This window comes from Chiroxiphia lanceolata, chromosome 13 (genome assembly GCF_009829145.1).
Source record: "Chiroxiphia lanceolata isolate bChiLan1 chromosome 13, bChiLan1.pri, whole genome shotgun sequence".
NCBI lineage: Eukaryota > Metazoa > Chordata > Aves > Passeriformes > Pipridae > Chiroxiphia > Chiroxiphia lanceolata.
The window spans coordinates 19,666,280-19,688,496 of record NC_045649.1 but is presented as its reverse complement, the minus strand read 5'-3'; the positions used below and the strand labels follow the sequence as shown (position 1 = coordinate 19,688,496).

The window sequence follows — 22,217 nt, the reverse complement described above, 5'->3', positions numbered from 1 at the left end:
AAAATGACTCATTCGTTGCTTCAGGATTGCTTTAGCAGTGAAATGCCTGCCCAGAGAACTCGTTATTGGCTTTTAAGTACTTGATGATTTCATTCATTTCTAAGCAGTTTGCTCCCAGGGTCAAGCACTCCTGTAGGATTCCAGCCTTTTATTTAAAAAGATCTGTTCCCATGACTGAAGTAAAACACAGTTCTGTATTTTCCAAATATCGTTTCAGAAAATTAAATTAAAAATAATTACTTTAAAGGCAATTTTGATGGGGGGAGGTGGGGACTGAGTCAGTCTACTGCCCATTTTCTGCCAGCAATATTGCACCAAGATCAGAGTCTGTGCAGAGCAGAGGAGAAATCACCTTGGCTTTTTTGGCTTTTATGTTTGTTTGCTTGTTTTTCTCGACTGACAAGATCCAAACAGCTCTGGGAGCACTGATTTCTCTGCAGTTCGGGTGTCCTGAGGCAAACACACCACCTGCAGTGTGCAGCCCTTCATTAAACCCTTATTGCCGTGTGCCAGCAGTGGCCTCATCAAACATCTCTTTTCAGAGTTCCACGTGGGAGCCGCTTCCCAAACCCACACAGCCCAATCCCTGCCTTCCTTACAGCTGCCCCTTGGAATTCCTGACCAGCTCTCAGCAGCACACAGAGCTTCCAACACCAACTGTGGAAAAATCGGGGGAGAATCAGTGCCAGATGTTTTATGGTCTGAACAGAGACTCAAAGCCACTCACGGGGGAAAAGGGCCGGCTGGCCCCACAGAGGAGTGGTTCATGCAGTCACACTGGCTGAAGGGCTCTCACCCTCCTTCTCCTCTCAAAAACCTTTTATATTTGTCTGTGGACTTGTTCAGTCTTGTGTGGTGGTTTTTGGACAGGTGACATTAAGGAATTCAAGACTTTTCCAAGCAGCTTTTTTTAATTCTCACTGAACTAAGAGGCTCTGTTGTGCTTTGAGCACTCTGTCCATCACCCCACTTCATTTTGCTTTTCACTTGATCCTGTCCAAAGTTCTCCAATTCTTACATTTCCCAGGGACACAGCCATTCCCAGGACACCCAGTGAAAAGCAGTGTTTGAGAGAAACACTCCCACAGCCTGGTGTGCTGGTGAGCAGAACACAATTTAAGCTCTGCAGAGCAAGCAGATGGTTCCAGTCATTCTGCTTCTAAGTGTTCACTGTGCCCAATTGTGAGCCTGAATTTTCCAGCTGCATCTCACCCTGCTCAGGGAGCACAGCCTGTGCCACCCAGTGACCATGGACTGGTGACCACAGACCAAGAGTGTGTTCCTGCACCTCCAAAACACCACTGAGCAAACACCCACACTGCTGCTGAGCTGAGCCCAGAGCAGGCAGCCTGCAGGTTAAAAATAATACAGTCAGGCTTCATTCCACATGGGGACCAGGATACAAACTGCCCTCCAAGAGCAAATGCAGGATCTGTATCAGCAAAGTGCACAGCAGCTCCATCTGGCCATGCTTTGTTCTCCTGAGAGGGAGAATGGATCAAGGAAGCAGAAGACATTTAGGTAAGCACTGAGAAGGTGAATCTTGCAACAAGATGCTCAAGATACCTTTTTGCAGAGAATATTGGTTTCAAAGTCAGGATCTTTAAAAGTCACCTCTCATATAAAGAGGACTGCATCAAAAAATCCTCACAGCAACAGAGATTCCTCCTTACTGGAAGAATTCATAGGACTCAATGTTTTGTACAACTTCTGGGTCAGATGGTAAAACAATGCTACCCGGAATATTTAAAATTTATGTGTGGTTTTCTTTGGGGTTTTAGTTTTTTTTAAGTAAGTCAATTTTTAAATCTATTTCCTTGAAGAGGAAAATACCAATTCCAGCATAAATTCTGTCCAGGAAATACCTGTGCTTTTATTTTATATATTTTGGACATTTTATATATTCTGTCCATCACATTGTGTTAGCCTGATCCATGAATAAGAAATCCATTAGTCTTCCCAGGAGACTGAAATATTCAAAAGTCAGAGAGAATAAACTTTTTAAAATCTGACAACTGGCAGAGCTGCTCTGGACCAAGGACCCCCAGGGTGATGCCACTTTGCTGCTGCCACCCCTCAGAGGCAAAGTGAGTGACCCCCTTGTTGTAGAACACGTGACTGCCCTCAGTGAATCCCTCTGGACAAATCCAACCGTGCCACCACCTTTGTCCCCCTCTGTCAGAGGTTTGAAAGGAGATGTTGAGCTGCCAGGACAGTCCTGCCTTCCCCCCTCCTTCCCCCCTTGCCTCGGGTTGCCGTGGGTTTCTCCCCCCCCCCACCTGGGGAATTGGGACTTTTGTTTTGTTTCTTCTGAAAGTTCTTGATTGCACCATTTGTGGTTTATTCAGATTTTGTTAACATAAAGCTGTTCTTTTCCACACTTCCACCTGAAGTTTCTTAATTTCTAAGTTATATCTCTAAGTAATATTGTTATACTGAGATACTCTCCCCACAGTGGAACCTGCTATTTCAACTATTTCTTCAGAGTTGTTTGCAATTACAGATCTGTCAGTACAGGACCTATTCCTAACCAGTGTTTTGACTGCATCATCCATATTCCCAAATCTTCTCACGATACTCAACCACCTGTGTGTTTCCACCCTCACCTCCAAAGCCCATGGAGACCAAAAATTCCAGCAGCATCAAGGCAGAACTTGAAACCCAGAGCCCAGGAGGTGGCAGATATTACCCACTCACTGGGGCATTTCAGCCCCAAAATTCCTCTCCAGTCCCAAACATGCTGCAAAGGACAAGACAGAGCATTCCAGCCCATTGCAGTGTCCCAGACAGAGAAATGCTCCCAGAGCAACCCCACCACAACCACTTGAGCAACAGAGTCCATGTGCTTTCTCTTACATCTGACCTCTCATCAAGGGCTCTCATTCATGTTTTTTCACGACCTCCTGCATCCATGAGGATTCTCATGCCCCAGTCCCAACCTCTCAGCCAGGGTAGCTGTGCTGGATGTTTAACCCCTGTGCCACTCTCCTGGATGGAAAGTGCATTCAGCAGCTGCCCCAAGTGCATTGTCGGCCCATCGACCACAAGACTGGCTGCACTGAGGTTCTTGTGGTGCCTTTTGGGGTGGTTTAGCCCCAGCAGCCCCCAAGCCCTCACAGCCATTCTCTCACTCAGTGGGATCAGGAGAGAATTGCAAGGCTGAAAAGCTGGAAAACTTGTGGCTTGGGATAAAGACAATTTAATGTGGAGCAAAAGCTGTGTGCACAAGCAAAGTAAAACAAGGAATTCATTCCCTGCTTTCCATGGTTGGGCAGGTGTTCAGCACCTCCAGGAGAGCAGAGCCCCATCCCATGGAACAGTGACTTGGGAAGACAAACTCCATCACTCCAAACTTCCTCCCTTCTTCCCTTCCCCCACTTCACACCCTGAGCAGGATGTCCCATGGTCTGGAATATCCCTGTGGTCAGCTGGGGCCACCTGTCCTGGCTGTGTCCCCTCCCAACCTCCCACACACCCAGCCCCTCCCCAGCAGGGTCCTACACGGGGCAGGAAAGGCCGTGGCTCTGCTCAGGAATAACAAAAACACCTCTATGTCATCAACACAAACCCAAACACAGCCCCACACCAGCCACTGGGAAGAAAAGAACCTCCAGCCCAGCCCAGCCTAGGCCAGCCCAGCACACCTTTACAGATGCAGACAATGCTTTAGTACTTTAATATGTCCATTTATTAAACAGGAAGTCCTTCACAAATGATTCCATACTATATTGATTGGGCTAAGTGTTAGAAAACTACCATTTTCCCTACATACAAAAATACAGACTTTTACCACTATGAAGAATGATCAGAAGAGTACCGTGAAAACCCAAATCTTCCAAGACCAGAAAGAAAAGACAGAAAGACAGCTAAAAAAAAAAAAAAATTACAAAAAGTCTTGTGCCCATATACAAAAGACTGGGAAACCAAAATGACATTTAAAACTGATAAATACACCATTTAAATTATGCTATAACAGAACGGATTTTAAAAACAGGACTGCTTTCTGTATTGCAAGACATTACAATTCTCCAGCTCGTGTTTTTCATTAGCAGACACCAATAGAAGAAACACCAAGACTGAAAAATTGTTACTAGTGTAGGAATAAGGTGGAGGTTCTGTTTTCCTGTATTGAGATTGGTCAAGCATCAAGAGAACAACTTTCACACACAGAGCTGGAAGATGCTGCACTTCCACTGGGCACGGTGGGCACAGCTGGAGGCACCACTGTGGCAAAGAGCTGCTTCACCAGCTGGCCAAGTGCTCCTGGAGAACCTCCAGAACTCACCAAAACAGTGGGAAATCCCCCAGGGCTGTAAATTGTCCCTGTGTGAACACGTGCTATCCTGTGATATCCTGAAGTCCTCGCTCAGGACTTGGTGAGAAAGGGACCCCTGAGCTGCTGCCCCCGAGGCCAGGGGGACCTGGCCAGGGCCAGACACCAGGCAGTGCTGCACATGCACCCAGAGCGTGCAGTGAGAGCTGCTGGGACTCCACAGGACAGGTTTTACTGCCACAGCAAAGCACCAAGGGTGTTACACAGCACATTGTGCTCACATGGGAACAGGAAAACTGCATCCCCTTTGCTCAGGCCAGAAAGTGGAACCTGCTATCTCAACTAATCCTTCCGAGCTGTTTGCAACTACAGCTCTGTCAGGACAGCACCTACAGCCCTGGCATAACCTTTTGGTCAGGCCTGGATGCTCCTCAGGTGCCATAAACCATGACTTGTTAGCCAGAAGGAGAATGTTTAGGCTGGGCCTGCAGTGTTCCTGCAGAGGACCCACAATCAGTCCCACGGACGGAGATTTCCCACACTGAGCATCTCTCCCAGGTCTCAAGGACAGAATTTGGAGCACCTTCCACCTCCAGCAGCCACGTGCTTGATCTCCATCCCCAGTGCAGCTGAGGGAGGGCAGGGCAAAGGGACACCCTGGGATCAGGTTCCCTGGGAGTGCCCACAGGGAAGGAAGGAGCAGCAGCCACAGACTGGGGGTGGTGGGAACAAAGCACAGGGAAGGCAGAGATGCATCAGGGACTCACGTTACAAAAATACTGCTGACTGGTTTAATAAATTTACATCTCTATTTCTGTGAGTGACAAGTGTTTACACCACACATGGAAGGCACCCCAGGTGAAGCAGTTTTTCGGTATTTGTTTACAATTCCGTGAAAAGACGTACAAAGTGTCAACTTTCAAATCAAAATCGAGCGTTATAATGAGAAATAAATACATACTTTACTATTTTATTGTGGGTTCCTGAACCCTTACAAACTTCAACATATACAAATAGTTTCAAAATGACACTAGTACAGAAGAGAGTAAGTCTAGACAGATATAATGATCAGCTAAGTCATTCGTTATGTCATAAATGTTGTGTACAGAAATCATTTTAAAATGCAATTGATTGGCCACAATATATAAATCAAAATATTTCCTTACTCCAGAACTGTGATGAATGAGTTAAAGCTGGATGATCTGTAGTGCTAAGATACACTCTCCCTCCACAATATCCAACAAGTAGAAACCAGTAAACATTCAAGATTAAAGTATAAACAGTAGAAAAATGAAGGTAGCAATTGTTGTAATAAAAGGGTGCCAGAACCACTTAAACCAGTAGACATCAGGACAGATGTAACATTACTAAAAGTATTTAGACAGTACTACTTTTGGGATGAAAAGGTTACCAAAAGTGGTAAATCAGCCTAGTTCAGAGAGGGTGTTTTCTTTCAAACACATGAAGGTTTTAATTAAATATGTCTATTGAGACATTTGTCTAAAACAATACAATACCCTGAAATTTCCTGTACTCCACACAATAGCCTGGGACAGTCAGAAGAGGCAGGTGGTCATATTCCATTCTGTTACTCACATCCAGATGTTATTAAAACAGCTGTAGGGACCAGCCCCAACCAAAAAATAAGAACCCCCCCACATACTCTGTTACTACAATCTGGCCACTGCTTTTTGAAATGCTCCTATGTCCTCATCCTGAATCCATGAAATAGTTTCCATATCCTCCCATACGTGTTAACTGGCTTTTTAAAGTTTTACCCATGAAGTCCATGGGTAAAAAAAAAACAAAAAACCAACAAAACCTTCATTGTAAACACAAAGCTCTATGTTATAAATATGTCAATCATGGTAACTATGTATATTGTATATAAAATTAAATATCTTCTGTTTGCCAAGTATAATTTAAAAAGGACTATCTGTGGCTAGTTATAAAAAAATATTTATTAACCCATAGAGATTAAAAGGCAATTTAACTTACTCGTCTATCCAGCACATATGAAAGAGCTGTACTGGGATTCTGGATTTACCTAATCACATTCCTATGATAAATAGACAACTTTCATTTCTGGGCATATATAAGAACACTTTTGAAACCTGCATATCCCAAAAGAAAATGAGATTGTGTTGATTAAAGGCTATCAGGAATCACAGTGTAAGCAGATTTTTTAAAGATTATTTTTACCATACAATGGTTAAATTATAGACAGATTTAAAAAAGACAACACAAAAAAAAGAACCAAAACAAGGAAACCCTTTCAGGTTGGCAGCACCACTCTGACTTGGTCAAACAGATCTATCAAGGTGGCCAAGTTGCTAAGAGGGAAAATGATATACCAGGAAAAACTCAGATTTCCTGAGTATTTGTATAAATTCATTTTAACTAAAAATACAGAGAGGAATATGGCATCATTTCTACAAAGTACTTTCAATCATCCCTCTGATTTTTGTACTGATTTCAGTACCATTTTTAAATTAAAATCCATGCCCAGGACACCTCTGTCTGCACAGACAGAGCCCTCCTGAGCAAACACCTCTGATCCAAGGTCTGCCTATCCTTTAAGAATTGCAGAAGCATCTTTCCTTCTGCTGTTGGGGATTTTTATTGTTCAAATATCACTTTGAAAGGACTGGATTGCTAAGAGTCCTTCTCATATCTCATATTTACAATCAGATTGTCCCTACCTTTTCATTTACCCTAAATACCTGCTGAGGATGTTTGGCTCCAGAGCTTCCAGCACAAAAACTGTTCTTCATACTCTTTCATGCACAAAGCTGTTCAGTGTCTCAGCTGAGCAGGACAGAGGATATTATTTTCTACACTATCTGAATTGCTATTAAGTTTGGGGTTGGTTTTTAATTATGCCCTAAAAACTTCCTTATTTTAGATTTTTGGTGAGGGTTTTTCCTCACAAAAGAAAACAAGAAGAAATGTTTACAAAGTTCCCATGAGACAAGAAAACAACAGACATAGAACAAGACTAAGGAAGAGGGGGAAAAGGTTGCATCAATAAAACCACATATTAGGTAAGCATTTGCTGTGCCTGCACATGCCCTAAATAGCACAGAGGTGACAAATACCAAATTCATGTAGGGACATTAAAGTTCATGAAAAACTAGTGGTTCATTCCCTCCTAACAGTCCCAATGCAGCCTGGAGCTCATCAGTTCTGCTGCTGGGATCCACAGCATGGCAAGAACCCCCAGGTGTTAGGAAGGGACAATAGTCATGAGAGAAAGAAAACTAAACTATTATCTTAGGGAAGAGTGGGAACTTTCCCTTCCTCTTTGTGGAATCAACAACAAAACAGAGACAGATGGAGCAACTCTGAGATGCACAGGGCAACACACGGGACAGAGCCTGGGAAGCAGCACCACACACTGATCCTTTCATTGAAATGCTTTGGAAGAGGCATCTTACAGGTGAAGGATGAGGAGCTGCTTCCAAGGCACAGAGCACCTGCTGCTGTTGTGCTTCCCAACACAGAGCCCACGATGAAATACAGACATGGGAGCTCTGGAGCTGGGACCTTGACTCCCAAAAAAGGCAGAGAGAGAGAGAATCTCTAATCCTCTCAACCTGTAAGTGTGTGGTTTCTACCAGAAATCCCAAACACATGGAGAACACTAGCTCCCTTCCACAATCCCACGGGAATGGAGAACACTTCCCCAGCACAGCCAGCCTCACAGACCAGCAGGAAAGGAAAGAGCACCATAGTTACAGGGATGGGGACACTGAGTGCTGCTCCTCCTGACACAGACCCTGCCCAGAGCAACGACAAGGCTCAACCAGAGGTGTTATGAAAGCACTGGATCCATGAGGCACAAATGTACAAATCCAGGGAACACAGGGACAGCAGGAAGGAATGAGCTTTACTGAGACTCTTCCCTCAGCTCCTGCCTGTGGTTGAGGAATTCCTGCTGTGGCCTTTGCACAGCACAAGGACGTGTGACACACAAGCTGAGCCTGACAGAGCTGAGCTGAACACAGAGCAAGAAAATACAGATTCCTGCAATGCTGTACAACCATTCCTATGCCCTTGCTCCAGTCAGATCCTACTGTTTAATATTCTGATATCTGTGCATAGGTGGCAAAATTCCCAGTCAGTTCTACACCCAGAAATACAGAGATTCCCTGTCTGAGGGCTGGGTTGGACCAAAGAGGACTGATTTGAACCGTTACAGTTTCAAGCATCCCGTTCCTACAAGGTTCAACTGTTTAGCTCTGATTTAGTTCTATTTACAGTGGGTTTTGAGTCCCTTTATGGAGCTAAACAGCACTTTTAAGGATTAAAAAAATCTATCCCTCTGTGCTAGCAATTACAAGCAAGACTAACTGGCTGAGAGAAGCAATTTAATATCACTTTTCTAAAAAAGTTTCAAAAAAAAAAATTAAAACTTTCTATCCTATTTTCTTCTTATAAGATTTTTTGTGATGACTGCAGTTTGTACAACAGTCTTAAAATAGTACCTCTGTGTAAAATTAAGTCAGGGAGGAATGAACCATGTATACACCAAATTATCCTAATATTTCAAATTTAGTTGTCTCTCACAGCTACTTTATTTCCCTTCTATATAATCCAAATAGTAAATAATGTCTCTGCAGAGTAATAAGTGCTTAAGATCTTTTAGAAAGTATATTCCGTACAATACTAAAATCATCTTTGGTCCCAAATATAAGGAAATTACAAATTTACAGTTGCTTTTGTTTTACAAAGTGAATCAGTAATTTTAAAATTAATGCTCTGCTAAGCTCAAGTCATGATGGAAATAATGGCATTTTCAGCTGAAGAAAACATGTAAAAGCCCTCAAAGCCATTCCAGTATATTATAATAGCTGCCCAAGGATTACACTTTATTGGAAGTGTAACTGTACCACTCCTGCATTTGTCACTGCAGCTAAAAGGTAACTGTGACCTCACTCCAAGGAAAACTCAGTGAAGTCATCCCTTTTCTAGGCAAGGAAAGGTGCAGGGATCTGAAAGACACCAAATTCCTAAATTTACAGAGGGACAGGCCTCCCACAGCTCTGCCACAACCAGGATCAGCCCAGGGAGCACAGGGGAGGCCCCAGGAATCCTCCATCCCATCACTGCCATCAGCCTGCCAAGGGACAAAAAGCCTTTGCCACACATCCCCCAACTTGTGTTCCTTGATTTCAGGTGGCAGTTCCACTCCAAACACATGGATTTTCTGGAGAATGATATTTTATATTTAGTAGGTGGTTTGGGTTCGCTTTTGGTTTTGGTGGGAGATGTTTTGGGTTGGGTTTTTTTGGTTTTGTTTGGGGTTTTTTACAGTCTTTATACAAACTGCTTTAATGCCAGTTTACAATTCCAGTCCAGGTATGCTTGTGCTACTTTTAAAAAGGTTCTTTTAGGGTTTTTACTGCCAGTTATTAAAAACTGACCAAATCTCTACACACAAACTCTCTTCAAAAGTATCTCCAAACCCTCCTTGCAAACTGTGTCAGGCAGTGCTGACAAACACAGGGCTGGAACAACTCCACTGGCAATAACAAACTCCTACCACTGAACATGGAACTGTCATTTCCTGCTCAAGGAATGCACAGCAACCCTGGTGAGACCCCCACAATAAAATGCCTCTGTTCTAAACCCAGTACCAGGTTTAGAGGATTCAATCTTCTTTTAAACTGACCCCTTTGGCATTAACTTCCAACAAAGCACAATAAAATGTTACTACAGAACTGATAAACCACTGCTCACTAAGAAAATGTAAATTTTCTTTTAAATTCAGTAACTCTGAATTTTAATCTCCATCTTAGCCACCCAAGTGAAATGCACTGCAGATGTCAGTGCACTGAAAACTCAAAACCATCACCTTTGTCACCTTTTTTCCCCACACATCAAGATAAATCTCTGCTCCCAGCTTGAACACTGCAGAATTAGGGTCACACCTGTCCCTACCCCAGTTCCCTCCAGCAATAAAAATCCCAGGCACTTCTACTCATCTCCTGCTTGGTGTAACCCGGTTTTCATGGTTAAAACACAACCTATTTCTTAAGGCTCCAGGTACCTGCAGTCACCCCCTGCAGAGTACAGCTACATCAGAACACAGATTCAGGCATACATGGCAGACAGTCACTCAGTCCCACTAATCCCATGGATTTTCATATTCCTCACATCAGAAAGGAATTCAGCTCCAGATATCTCCTCCCCCACAATGTCTTCATGTGACATGCAGGCAGGCAAATGCCAAATAATGAATTACACAGACAAAAACACCAAGCAAAGAAACAGAAAAATATCAAGAGACATCTTCCTAATAATATTACGGTATTATTAGGAACAGAATTTGAGGTTTAAGTAAAGAAAAATGTAATTCATTCACTGGAAGTACAATCAAAATAAGAAAATTTCAGTTAGGTAAAACTATTTCTAAACAAATCAATACAACCATATTATCCTCCAATTAGCTAAATTCATTTTCCAAAGAAACATTTGGGGGAAAAATCTGCAGAAACATCTACTTAAAAAAAAAAATTAAATCAGGTTTACCTACTACCAATGGTTTTAATTTTAGAACCACCATCCTTCCAAAAAGAAATATTTCTCCTACATGAATCACAACTTTGCAACCTCAGAAACACTTTATAAGCACATAATTTTTTGCTAGTTCTTGCTTACCCTGGGCTTGGAGAGAAAGCAAGTTCTAGCAAGAACTTCTAGAAATGTTGAACCTTAAAAAAAAAAAAAAAAGGGGAAAAAAAAAAAAGAAAGCCATAGTTGGAATTAAGTCTATTGGATGACAACCCTTTCTTTCTCTACTGTGTCCCTCAAACCCCTTTTCTCCACCTGTCTCCCATTTTGGAATGAAAAATAGAACATATCCCACCATTAGCACAGAACAACCTCCTTGCACTGGTACATCCCAAGGACCCCCAGCAACTGCACATGAGTTCAGAGCTTGCCAGGGGCACACAGGAGCTGCAGGGGGCACAGGAACCACCCCAAACACACAGGAGCTGCAGGGGGCACAGGAACCACCCCAAACACTGGGAATGCTTTCCAGCTCCTCCAGCCGAGTGTGCCACGGGAGCTCCTGCGGATGGGACTCTGTGGGGATGGACAGACAGTTTGCTGGACAGGGGACGTGGCTGAAGTTATTGCTGTTTGCCCCTCACCTCCTCCTGGGGGTAGGAAATCTCTTCTGGTGGGTTCCTCTCCCGTGGGAGCCACGCCAGGCGTGCCGGGGGCGCTGGTCCCGAGTGTTTGCGGCAGACGAAGAACACGGATCTCCAGAGAGGGAAGGAAACCACTGTGCAGTCAATCCAGAACAGTAACATACTTCAAAACATATATATAAAATATATTATATAAGCTATATAATATATGCATATACATATGTAGAGATCTTGAATGGATCTTCCTTTTGAATGACCATTTCCTGCCTCCAGCCAACAGCTCCTGACTCGACGGCACACACACAGGGCTGGGCATCTTCTGCCACCCTCTGATCTTCCTTTTCCTCCGTAAATAAAGAAAAAACCCTTATTCCATGAGGGAGTCAAGCACTTGTTTTCCCTTTGCAGTCCCCCTGGAAGGTCTGTCACGCGTCCAGGCGCTGGATCTCCGGGCGATGAACGACCTCCCTGGACTCTGTCCGAGCACGGATGTAGTCGCTGGTCTGTCGGCTGCTCTGCTGCCTGTTCACTCGCCACTTCCTAACAGCCAGGAATGTGTTCACAGCATACACTGCCATTGCCAGGAAACCAAACACCTACAGCAAGGACAAAGAGTTGTCAAAGACGGTTTTTGAGAACAAGAAGAAAAGCAGTTTCCCAACAAAGTTCTCAGAAGTTTAGTTTTCTGCATTATTTGCACTGACAAATCATCACAGCCTGCAAAATTGATGCTTTTCTTCTTCAGTGAACTAGAGAATCTGCCAAAGTGACTAAGATCAAGGATCCTAGGAAACAAAGTTCCCTGACTACCAACATGACAATTAAATCCTGGAGGAAGACCCTCTTGTAAAGGAAGCAGCTCTTCATCCAACAGCTCATTCCTAAGGGTGCACAACAGTGAGGGAATGACAGGAGGTGACCAGTCCAGGCCACTGGCCCTGGAGAAGGAGCTACTCTGCAGTTCTTCCTTTATGCTTCTGCAGAACTGATGTATGATTTTCAAAAACAGGTTTGAAAAGAAAATTAAAAAGTTTGCCAACTCAAGCACAAAATTAACTTGCTTGAACTGATTCCTGTAGATTTAAAACCTTGAAGGGCTTCTATACTCACTCCACAACACAAAAAATCATCTGTAGTGAGCAAATACTCAGCAAATTATGTGTAAACAGCTGCAATTTCTTCTGAATTTTTGGGTCTATCTTTTCCATCTGTTTGCAAAACAGAGCAGGATCATCTAAGCTGGCTACAGAGAAAGAAGCAAGGCCAGTTCAACTGTAAAGTGTTCTCTGCAAGCCATTTTTTTGTTCCTGCCTCAAGCCTTAAGACACACAGCTCAAAGGATGTTAATACTCTTAAAATAAGAATTATCTTATAGCAAACTCTAAAATTAAATTGTGATGGCAAAGGCAACAGGTGTATTCAACTAATGAGTAAAAGTTAAGCTTTAGTTTTGATATAAGAGTTAAATATAAAGAAGTTCAAATTCTTACCACAGCAGCAATTTCTGCTCCAGTTTTATGGTTTAAAGCAGCAAGTACTACAGAGGCAATGAAAAAGAAGAAAGTGCTGAGTCCAGTGTTGACCAGATCCTAAAAAAATAAATTCATTAGCATTACTAAATGATGATTCTTTGCTTCCTTTTATTAGAAGTGACAACACAGAAGGGTAGAACAAGAACTAGAGCAATACCTCCCCACCTTCTACGGAGTTGATCACTTGCACAAAAGAAGGCCAAGATTATTGCCCAGGATCAGTGTGCACTGGGCTGTGACCTGAGACATGAAGCAGCAGGGCAGCCTCTGCACACATCATTCCATCTCTGCTGGGTTCATACTAAAGGACTGGCAGCATAAAGAATGACTAAAGCTGTTCTACCTCAGCCAGCACTGAAGTAACCTGAATGCCAAACTTGAGCACTCCAGGAACCCCTTGTTCTCTCTCACATCAGCACTCAGGGGCTTTTCTACAAATTTTTTAGCCCTTCACTGTACAAACCTGCACATCCTGTGCCATTTCTATGAGTAACAGCTGCCTGTATTGTAAGAATACACAGATCTTTACCTATTCACTGCCTAAAACTGATGTTTCAAGCAGACACTTTAGAACATATGCACAGCAACACATTCAGAAAACTCTTGTTTTGCTCCAAGCAGAGAAAAACAACTTGCTACACACAATTCAGTGATCCACATGCTGCACATGTCACTGGTGCTCAGGTGATTATGCCACCATGCCTTACATAAAACAGGTTCATTAACAGAAGGAAGAATTCTGAATGGCAGCTCTTAGCATGATAATAATTATACCATACAAGACTTACCTGATCAGATTTGAGAAAAAAAAAATTCAAGGGTTTAAGATAATAGCAGAAACACAGTGGAGATCCATTAGGGAATGTTCAGTGTGTTACTCAGGGCATCTTTCACAATTTTAAAACATTTGGTCTGGATGGACACTGCACTATCTGCACACTGCCATTAAACTGGGAATACCACTCCCAAACCACAACACAAGATTACCATGGGAATGGAATAACAGGTGAGGTCGGGGTGGAGAAACCAAGAAATGGCAGTTCAGCACAAACATCCTGGAGGAACATGAAATCAGGGAGAAGTGAATATTATCAGAGCCAAAAGGGATGGAAAGAGAACCTGTACACAAGATTGCTGGGCAACTTACAGGCCTGAGTTAAAGAAAAAACCCAAACACACAACAAAACCACACTGAACATGCCAACTCCCACCATAAAATGAAAAAAATCACATTAATTACAATCCAAGGACAAATTGTTCTACTTGACTCCCTTCTCACACATGCAAGGCAGGCTCGCTTCCTGATCCTGCTCCTTCACTTAGTTGTGGGATTTTATCATTTTAGAAGTCAGGCTAGAAGACTGAAGACATAAATCTAAACTTACTCCCTGGGTCTGAATCCCATGGCTGTGTTCCAGTTACATGGCACAAAGACCTGGAAAAGCCCAGTGTCAACCAGCCACTCCCAAAACACCCGTTTTTCCAGCCATGATCAGACAATGCTTTAGAAAGTAAGTTCCTGGTGCTGTGTTATTCACAAAGAAAACCATCTGTTTGAGGGTACTGGCTCAGCAACAGCTGGTTATCAAAATTCAGTGTACCTGGGGACTGTGTGAGGCATCACTGGGGCCTGATCCTCACTAAAAGGGGGACTTTCCCAAGGAATCAGAGAGGAATCCCTGTTCATTGCTATTCCAACTCACACGTCCACATGTCATGAGCCCGGCAAGACCCAACCTGTCTAATCAAACAGTAAAGAAACAAAAGCAAACTGAGAGTCTCAGAAACTCCAACCAACCTTTTATCCCTGCTTAAGCTTACTGAGACAGATGTTATCTAGCACTGAAGACACCAAATCAAATTAGAATCCTATCAACTGGTTATTGCACTTTTAATTATATAACTTCTTGTTTGCAGAGATAAAATCTTTAAATAAACAGAAGCATTAGAAAACAAATGTCATTTCACAGTTTCTCCAAGTATCCCCTCTCCAGCTCTGAGTTGATGGCTCTAACTGTGCTCCTGCAGCTGCCAACAAGAGCTGTGGTTCTCATCCCACAAACCCTTTTTCCACTAGAGGGAAAGTCTCACTATACACAACAGATCCAGGCTCAATAGTATTCAAAGTTTCCATCAAGTCTCTATGTATGTCACCAAGAATTCTGAAACTAAATACTGAGGAGAGGGCAGCTATGCTCTTCGATAATTAAAAATAATTAATTAGTTCAATTCAGTCAAGTTGCATATTTTACAACCAAAGTACATTTGGCATCTGCAGGAAGGACCTACAGAATAAAATCCTAGGAAAAAATACCTCAGAACTTAGTAATTACAGTAGGCAAGCATCTTGAGATGTGTTGCCATGACCAAAAAAGGGGAGAAAAAGCACTTTGTCCACTCCTTTGGACAGATGGACACAAGGAGTGTACAGTGGTAATCTCCCCTTTGCAAGGGACACTGGAATGCTGAGTCCTGCTCCAGTATCCATAGTTTTAAAAGAATGTTGAAAAATTGGACAGAGTGCAGAGAAAAACCACAGAAGTTATTCAAAAGGAGGAGAAAATTTCTCACAATTTCAAAAGAAAATATGTGAATGTTAAGTATTTGAATGTTAAAGGAAGAATCCAGTGTTCAAATAATCAAAAAATACGAGCTGTTTTCAAAGCGTAACATCAAACAGCACAACAAAATTAACAGCATAACAAAATTAAGAGCTGCAAAGTTAAGGCACCAGTCATGTTCAAAATGAAGTGAGTTTTAATTTAAGGAAGCAAACCAACAGAACAAGCAGCTGAAGACATGCTTAATATTCTACCTTTTCACTTCTTCTAATCCAGACTGTGTTTTTTCAGTGCCACATTTTGGACTTCCTTAGTATCATATTTAAAGGCCAAGTGGATGACACATAATGCTGCATGATTTATGAGCTCAGATATGTTTATTAATTAACCCTGATGGCCTCTAACTTTTTGAGTCTGTCAGCCTGATCACCTTTCCAAAGCATGAGCAAGATGACCAGGCCTCCCCACAACACAACACACATTGTGACCCATCTCCAGGCTACAAACAGACCTGAAGGCTTCTTAAAGAAGTCTGAGATACTGCAGAATATAAAATATATAAAATACTGAATATAAAATGCTTTTTCTAATCTACTTTGATATAAGTACATTAGAAACTTATCATCACTGGCATTGTGTTTGATGGTACTTTTTACATAAGAATAAAGTTTGTCCTTGCAAAGAATTCAATAATGCAAATCTAAAGAACTGATCTTGAGGCTCCAATTTATTCATGTCTGCAATTCCATTTTTCCTATTAAGGTCAAACCTTTTTAATGCAATTAACAACTGATTCACATTTGCACAATAAGGCTGGTTTCTTAAAAAGCTCAAACCACTATGATCTTTTATATCCACAGATCAGATTGTTTAGAGCTTGAGGAGCAATGACACTTACCAGCAACACTGTCCTACATATATATAATGGGAACATCACAGATGCAAATGTCAGGGGAGGTTTTTAATCCAAAATTTGAGCAGAAAGATAAGAAAAGGAAAAAAAACCACAATGGTTTTAGACCAAGTCAGAGCAGAAACAAAAGAAAGCAAACTACAGCAAGAATTCAAGAAGTAAAGGACACTCCTTAAAATAATGCAGCTTTTTTTCCACGTAAGAGAAAATGAACAATCGTGACAATAAGAAGAATAAACTAATTGAAAAAAGATGAGCTGCTTCAAATCTGGCCACGATGTAGCTGAAGTTCTTGCTATTATATTTATAGACAAAGTAAAACCACATCACAGAGGTAGAAGAATTTCTGCTGAAATTGCAGCAACCTCATGAGACAGTGTGCTGTGCCATGGAACACTGTGCAGAGCTGCCAGCCACAACACAATCAGACCCAGGAGCTCAATCAAAGCCACTCCAGGCTGCTCCTGCTCCCTTTCTCCTGTCCCAAATGATCTCAAAGGAACAACTCACTTGCAAGTCCCAGAATCACAGAATCACCGAGGCTGGAAAAGAGCTCGAGATCATCGAGTCCCATCTGAGTCATTCTGTCCAGTCACCAAGGTCCTGTCAGGCCAAAGGAGGGGATCCACGGCCATATATCTGCTGTCTGTCCCACTCAGAAGGAGCACAAGGCAGAGAGAGGTCATCACTTGTGGACAAAGATGGGCTGATGCCAAGGTAAGTGTTTTATGCTAAAAAACAGGATGCTTTTGTTCTGCTGAAAAGGGGGGAAACCTCCATTCTGTGAGTCTGTGGCCATCCTACGTTCTTTCATTTTTAGGAGTCTGGGCAGCTTTGGTTCCTGATCAATGAGGATGGAAAAGAGGAATTGGTGCTAAGAATTTAACAGACCCGAAGAGCCTCGTTAGGTAACTTAGGAAACCCAAGGCACCTCAGCTTTGAAAGTTTCTGCTCAGCCTTCCAGGTTGGTGCTTCACCAGGAAGGAGCTCTGATGCTCAGAGGCTCCAGTAATACCCACCTGCCTTTATCCACAGCTCCCCATGGCTTCACAAACCCAAACTTTTCAGAAATATTCAATAGCAATGCATGCTCTGACTTTGTATTCTGTATTTCATGGTGAAATAAGCAACCAGGCACTATTTAAAAGGCAGAAAGTGCCATATTGCAACTTGTAGACACAAAAACATGTCATTTAAACTGGTGGTTGCTTTTGTCATTTGCCTTCTGAAATCCAAAAATGTACATTTAGATGGAGTTTAAAGCAGCTAAATCAATGTAATCTGGAAAAGAAGCCTGTACATTTCAGTAGCCTGATTGTGCCACAAAAGGTGTCCAGGTAATCTTCCACAGGAGAGCCCAAAGTAACATTTCCTTTTAGTTCTGCTTGGGTTTGGTGGTTTGTTTTTCAGTTGGCAGGGGAAGGAAGGGGGAGTGTGGTTATGAATTTTTAATATTTTTTTTTGTACAATGCCCCTCATTTTTCCTCCAACCACTGCTTTACTTGCAAGGTTTGGGAACTTCCCCCTTGCTTCTATATGAAGTTATCAGGTTGAAGGTCACAAACACACCAGTCAGTCCTCTAAACCAATCACTTCTGGTCAAACTCTCACAATTTTGCTCTGAAATCATATTATTAAACACTTTTTGAGTATTTTGCACTTCAATTAAAAATTAAAACATGGTTCCTCGAACAAAAATAAGTCCTAGGTAGAAAGAACCAAATTAACAGTATGAGCATGAATTCCCATCTCCTTTTTTCCTTATTTATTTAGGCTTACCCAGCTGTGGGAGCCTGTATTGAAGCACAGTAATCCTGAGCAGTAATCCAGAGGAAATGAATTTTGGCAATTTTTTAAAATTTATAAAATATGCATTTTTGTCCTCAATAGGTATTGCTATTTTGACAGCAGTAAACAGAGAGGTCAAGGGTGACTTATTTAATTTTTCATTCAACAGCTAAGCAAGCAGTTTTTTTCAAAACAGAAGGGGAAAAAATAAATTAAAAATAAAAATCTAAATCAAGATTGTCCTGTGAAGGCCCATGAACTACAGCTTTGTGATTCCACCTTCCAGAGCCAAGGCTGGCAGGAGACACTTTGTCATTCTGGCACCACGGGGAATTCTCTGCCAACTCCTTCAAGTGTCAGTGCTTGCACACAAGGCTTCACTGCTGCAACACCAGCAAAAAACAACCCTGCAAAGATGATGAAATCGGTTCTGAGGCAGCACAAAACACCAGGACTGATCTGTGTGTTCCCACCCACACACCTGGGTCCCTGTGTGTCCTCCCTGGCACTGAGTCCAGCCCAACCAGCCCAGTGGAACTCTTGATTTTGTGCTGTGCCCAGTTTAGGCCTCGCTTTTGAGGCTGCTCTAGGCTGAAATGCTCTCTACATTCACACCAAATACACCACCAGAGTTCTAGTGAGTGCTTCAGAAAAAAAGAAAAATTAAAAAACAAAATTAAAAAATCAATGGTAAGAAATCTCTGGGAAGATTTTTTTTTTTTCCCCTTACACACAAATAGTTCATTGCACTGGCTGATCCTGCAGGGCCAGCTCATGCACACAGCTTGGCTGCCACTTCTTAAGCTCTCCCTGCAGGTCACATGAGATTCAAAGAGTGAATTTTAGAGAGAACAGATCGTTTAGCCAAAGCCAAAATTACATCAAACGTTCAGTTTTTAGTTACTAGCTGAGTAACTGGTTAAGCAGGAGCCTCTGCTGTGCTGTGCTCTCCATGCCCCTGACTCCTGTCTCCCTGCAGAATAGGCTCCCTTTGAGCATCAAGGAAATGGAAATTTCCACTGACAGGTTCCCCAGCTTTTGCATTTTTGCATAACATTGACAGTGCTGCACAACACAGACAAGTGACTGTTCTTTCATCTTCCTGAACAAACCAGCCTCTTTCCAACACACCCAAGCAAGGCTCTTTTCTGGCCTCAGCATCTCCAGGTTTCTTGCATGTTTGCCTCAGGAAAATAGGAAAATCATTGGCAAGTCTCTAATTAGGATAAAACCAAATCTCTCTTCCCCAAATGGCTAAAAATATGTGTTTAAAAAAAATTAGCAAATTTGCCTGTCTGTTTGAGGATCATATACAGATCCATGTTTTCATTCCAACAGTGGACATCAGGCAATATCCACAAGGCATCAGAAAGAATTCTAATTTTACTCAACTTTTAAAGGAAACAATCCTGTGTTGGACAATGGCAGTTGATGGTCACATACTTTCTAATATGTAAGACCATTTGAAAGCAAATAGTTTCAAATGGTTCCTAGGAATAAGTGCTGTTTCAAAAGAAATAAGTTTTCCTAAATTCAAGACTATTAAATTCCTTCAGGCACTGTAACAGCCTCTTCTCACACAGCTTCTAAAAGCAATGTTTGAGACTTTCCATTACAAAGTCAAATATATTTTTAAAAGCATGTATGTTGATGAATTTATACACAAGCAGGAGTGACTTCCTCCTAAAGCATTCAAAGTCTTGTTCAGAAAGCAACTCCTGCAGTAACTGTGCCACAGACAGAGGCTGCAAATTTATAAAAGAAACCATCAAACACAGGAAAGGAATAAATATTGCCAGAAGCAAATGTATGAATATACATCTAAATTGTAAAGAATAAAATGCCAAAATAAGTAAAAACAAACAAACAAAAAATCAGTCACAACCCTACATTCTTAAATTTCCTACTAACTTGGCCAAAGTGATCTCCCACAGCAGCCTTTGATCTCACATTCTGTATGTTCAACAGCAGAGCTGCTGCAGAATCATAGAATGGTCCTTAATCCTTCTGATTAATGAAGATATTCCTTCACTCCTGGCAGAGTAACAGTCCTGTCACACAAATGATTGTTAGATCAGTAACAAATACAGGAAGAAGGATGCTCTCATCAGTCACTGGAAGACACAAGCTTTCAGCTCCCTTCTCACTGCTGGTGGACAGCTTTGGTGTCATGATGAAAGAAGCATTTCACCTTCACTACTTCATAAAAGATTGAGACTTGCGAGACTGTGACAATTCCCTTCCACCTCCGTGGATCTGGGAATATGAACGAAAGCAAAGGCCTTTGCAGTGTATTCCATGTGCTCTTTGGGTTGAACTCTGACCATGCTGCTTAGGCAGAGTGTGACCACTGCCCAAAAACCAAAACACTCTTTTAAAACAAAGGGGAAAAAAAGAAAAAGAAAAAAATCCCCACAACTGGTTGGAATTTTAAGCCCTCCTTTCCCTAAAAATCTCCTAACAGAGTGCTATGCAGAAACAGGTAACACTACCTCAAAGTGACAATTCTTGCCTCTCAAGTACCATCAGAAGTGAGAGGCTGGAAGGACCTACCAGTGACACACAGGGATCTGCTGCATCCTCTGAGGAGAGAGGCCCAGAGCTGCATTTAGGCTGCTGCACTCAAGGATGTTCCCACACATTGCCAGATGTTGTGGTGGGCAGTAACTGTGCCACAGGGATCCACAACAGAGCCACAGGTACAGCTACAGAGCCACGGGTGTGAGAAGTCACTAAACACTCAGAAACACAGCTCCAGCTCCTGCATGGACACCACACACCCCACTCCTGGGGGCATTGAAAAGGTCTTGGTCAAACTCACTGTGCACATAAACCAGATCCAGCATTCCCTGTGGAATCACTCCCATCACACCAGCAAAAACAACATGGGTTTTATGGACACTGCTGCACTTACACACACTTGTTCTGCTCCTGAACATCCTACCAGCATGTCCAGAACTTTTGCCATAAAAGATGGTCTGCAGTGGCTGCCGTGATGCTCATGGCACACCCAGGCTGGCACCAGAAACACAAAGCACCTTCTCCCTGCTGCTCTTCAGCTTGGCTGCAAAGATCTGTGGTGCCAAGAGAGGCAGAATGAAAACCAAAGGAACAAGGGCAAGACAACCCAGGAACATTCCAGGGATTCCACTGGTTTTGCTCTGCAAGCCATCTGGATCTGCCCCACCTACAGCCCCCAGTCACAGCTCTCAGTCCATCTGATCTATACACCAAGACTCTTAGGAGTTCATCAATAGATTATGCAGCCCCAGAGCACAAAGGATCATTAAATTTCACATTCCACTCTCATTTTAGACAAGTCATTCAGGCTTAGAAATGAAGCAAATTGCAACATTAATAAATTACATTTAAAAAATTAATCACAAAAAAAAAATCACACAGAAGCCTAAAAACCTCTGAGATGCCAACAGTATTTATATAATTACTGTTACAAAATAAAACATTGGCACAACTGTATCTATACTGTCCAGAGAAGTTGATATATTGTCCTTGAAGCTGACAGATCTTTTGCTAGAGGACTTAACATGTTGATTTTGTGACCTGTGTTTATGCAACCCAATCTGAAAGTTTAACTCCTAATACGGCATGAAAATAGAGACTTGTACAACAGGAATGTGCACTGCCAGCAGTTCTCCTCCTCAGCCTCCTCGGATCTGAGAACACATTAAGTATTGGCAGTCAATGTTTAATAGCCATGTGTGTAAGCAATTCAAAACACCTGATTTTCACAGAAAGCACATCATTTTCTACACTCCTGCCCGATGACTGTATTAATCTGTGTAAGAAAATATATGTAGCACATTTGTCCTAATATAAAAAAACCCTAGGTTAAGAGAGAACAACAGGCTACTGTAAATACAGCATCTGTCAAAGTTAAATAACCACAGGCTGCATTTTTATCCACTTCATCCACAAAGGGTAATTGCTGGCAGTTGCAGGAAGTTTTTCCTTCCAAAGAGAATCTACCAG

General features: G+C 42.3%; 1 protein-coding gene across 1 annotated transcript in view; it reads right to left on the bottom strand.

Moving 5' to 3' along the window:
• Positions 1-3,665: 3,665 nt before the first annotated feature.
• Positions 3,666-22,217, bottom strand: part of CMTM4 (CKLF like MARVEL transmembrane domain containing 4) — a 36,898-nt gene continuing 18,346 nt past the window's right edge. The window contains exons 3-4 of the mRNA XM_032701335.1: positions 12,924-13,022; positions 3,666-12,029 (exon numbers count right to left, since the gene is read on the bottom strand). Of these exons, the coding sequence (XP_032557226.1) occupies positions 11,859-12,029; positions 12,924-13,022 (270 nt within the window). The 3' untranslated portion in view covers positions 3,666-11,858. The remainder of the gene's footprint in view (positions 12,030-12,923; positions 13,023-22,217) is intronic.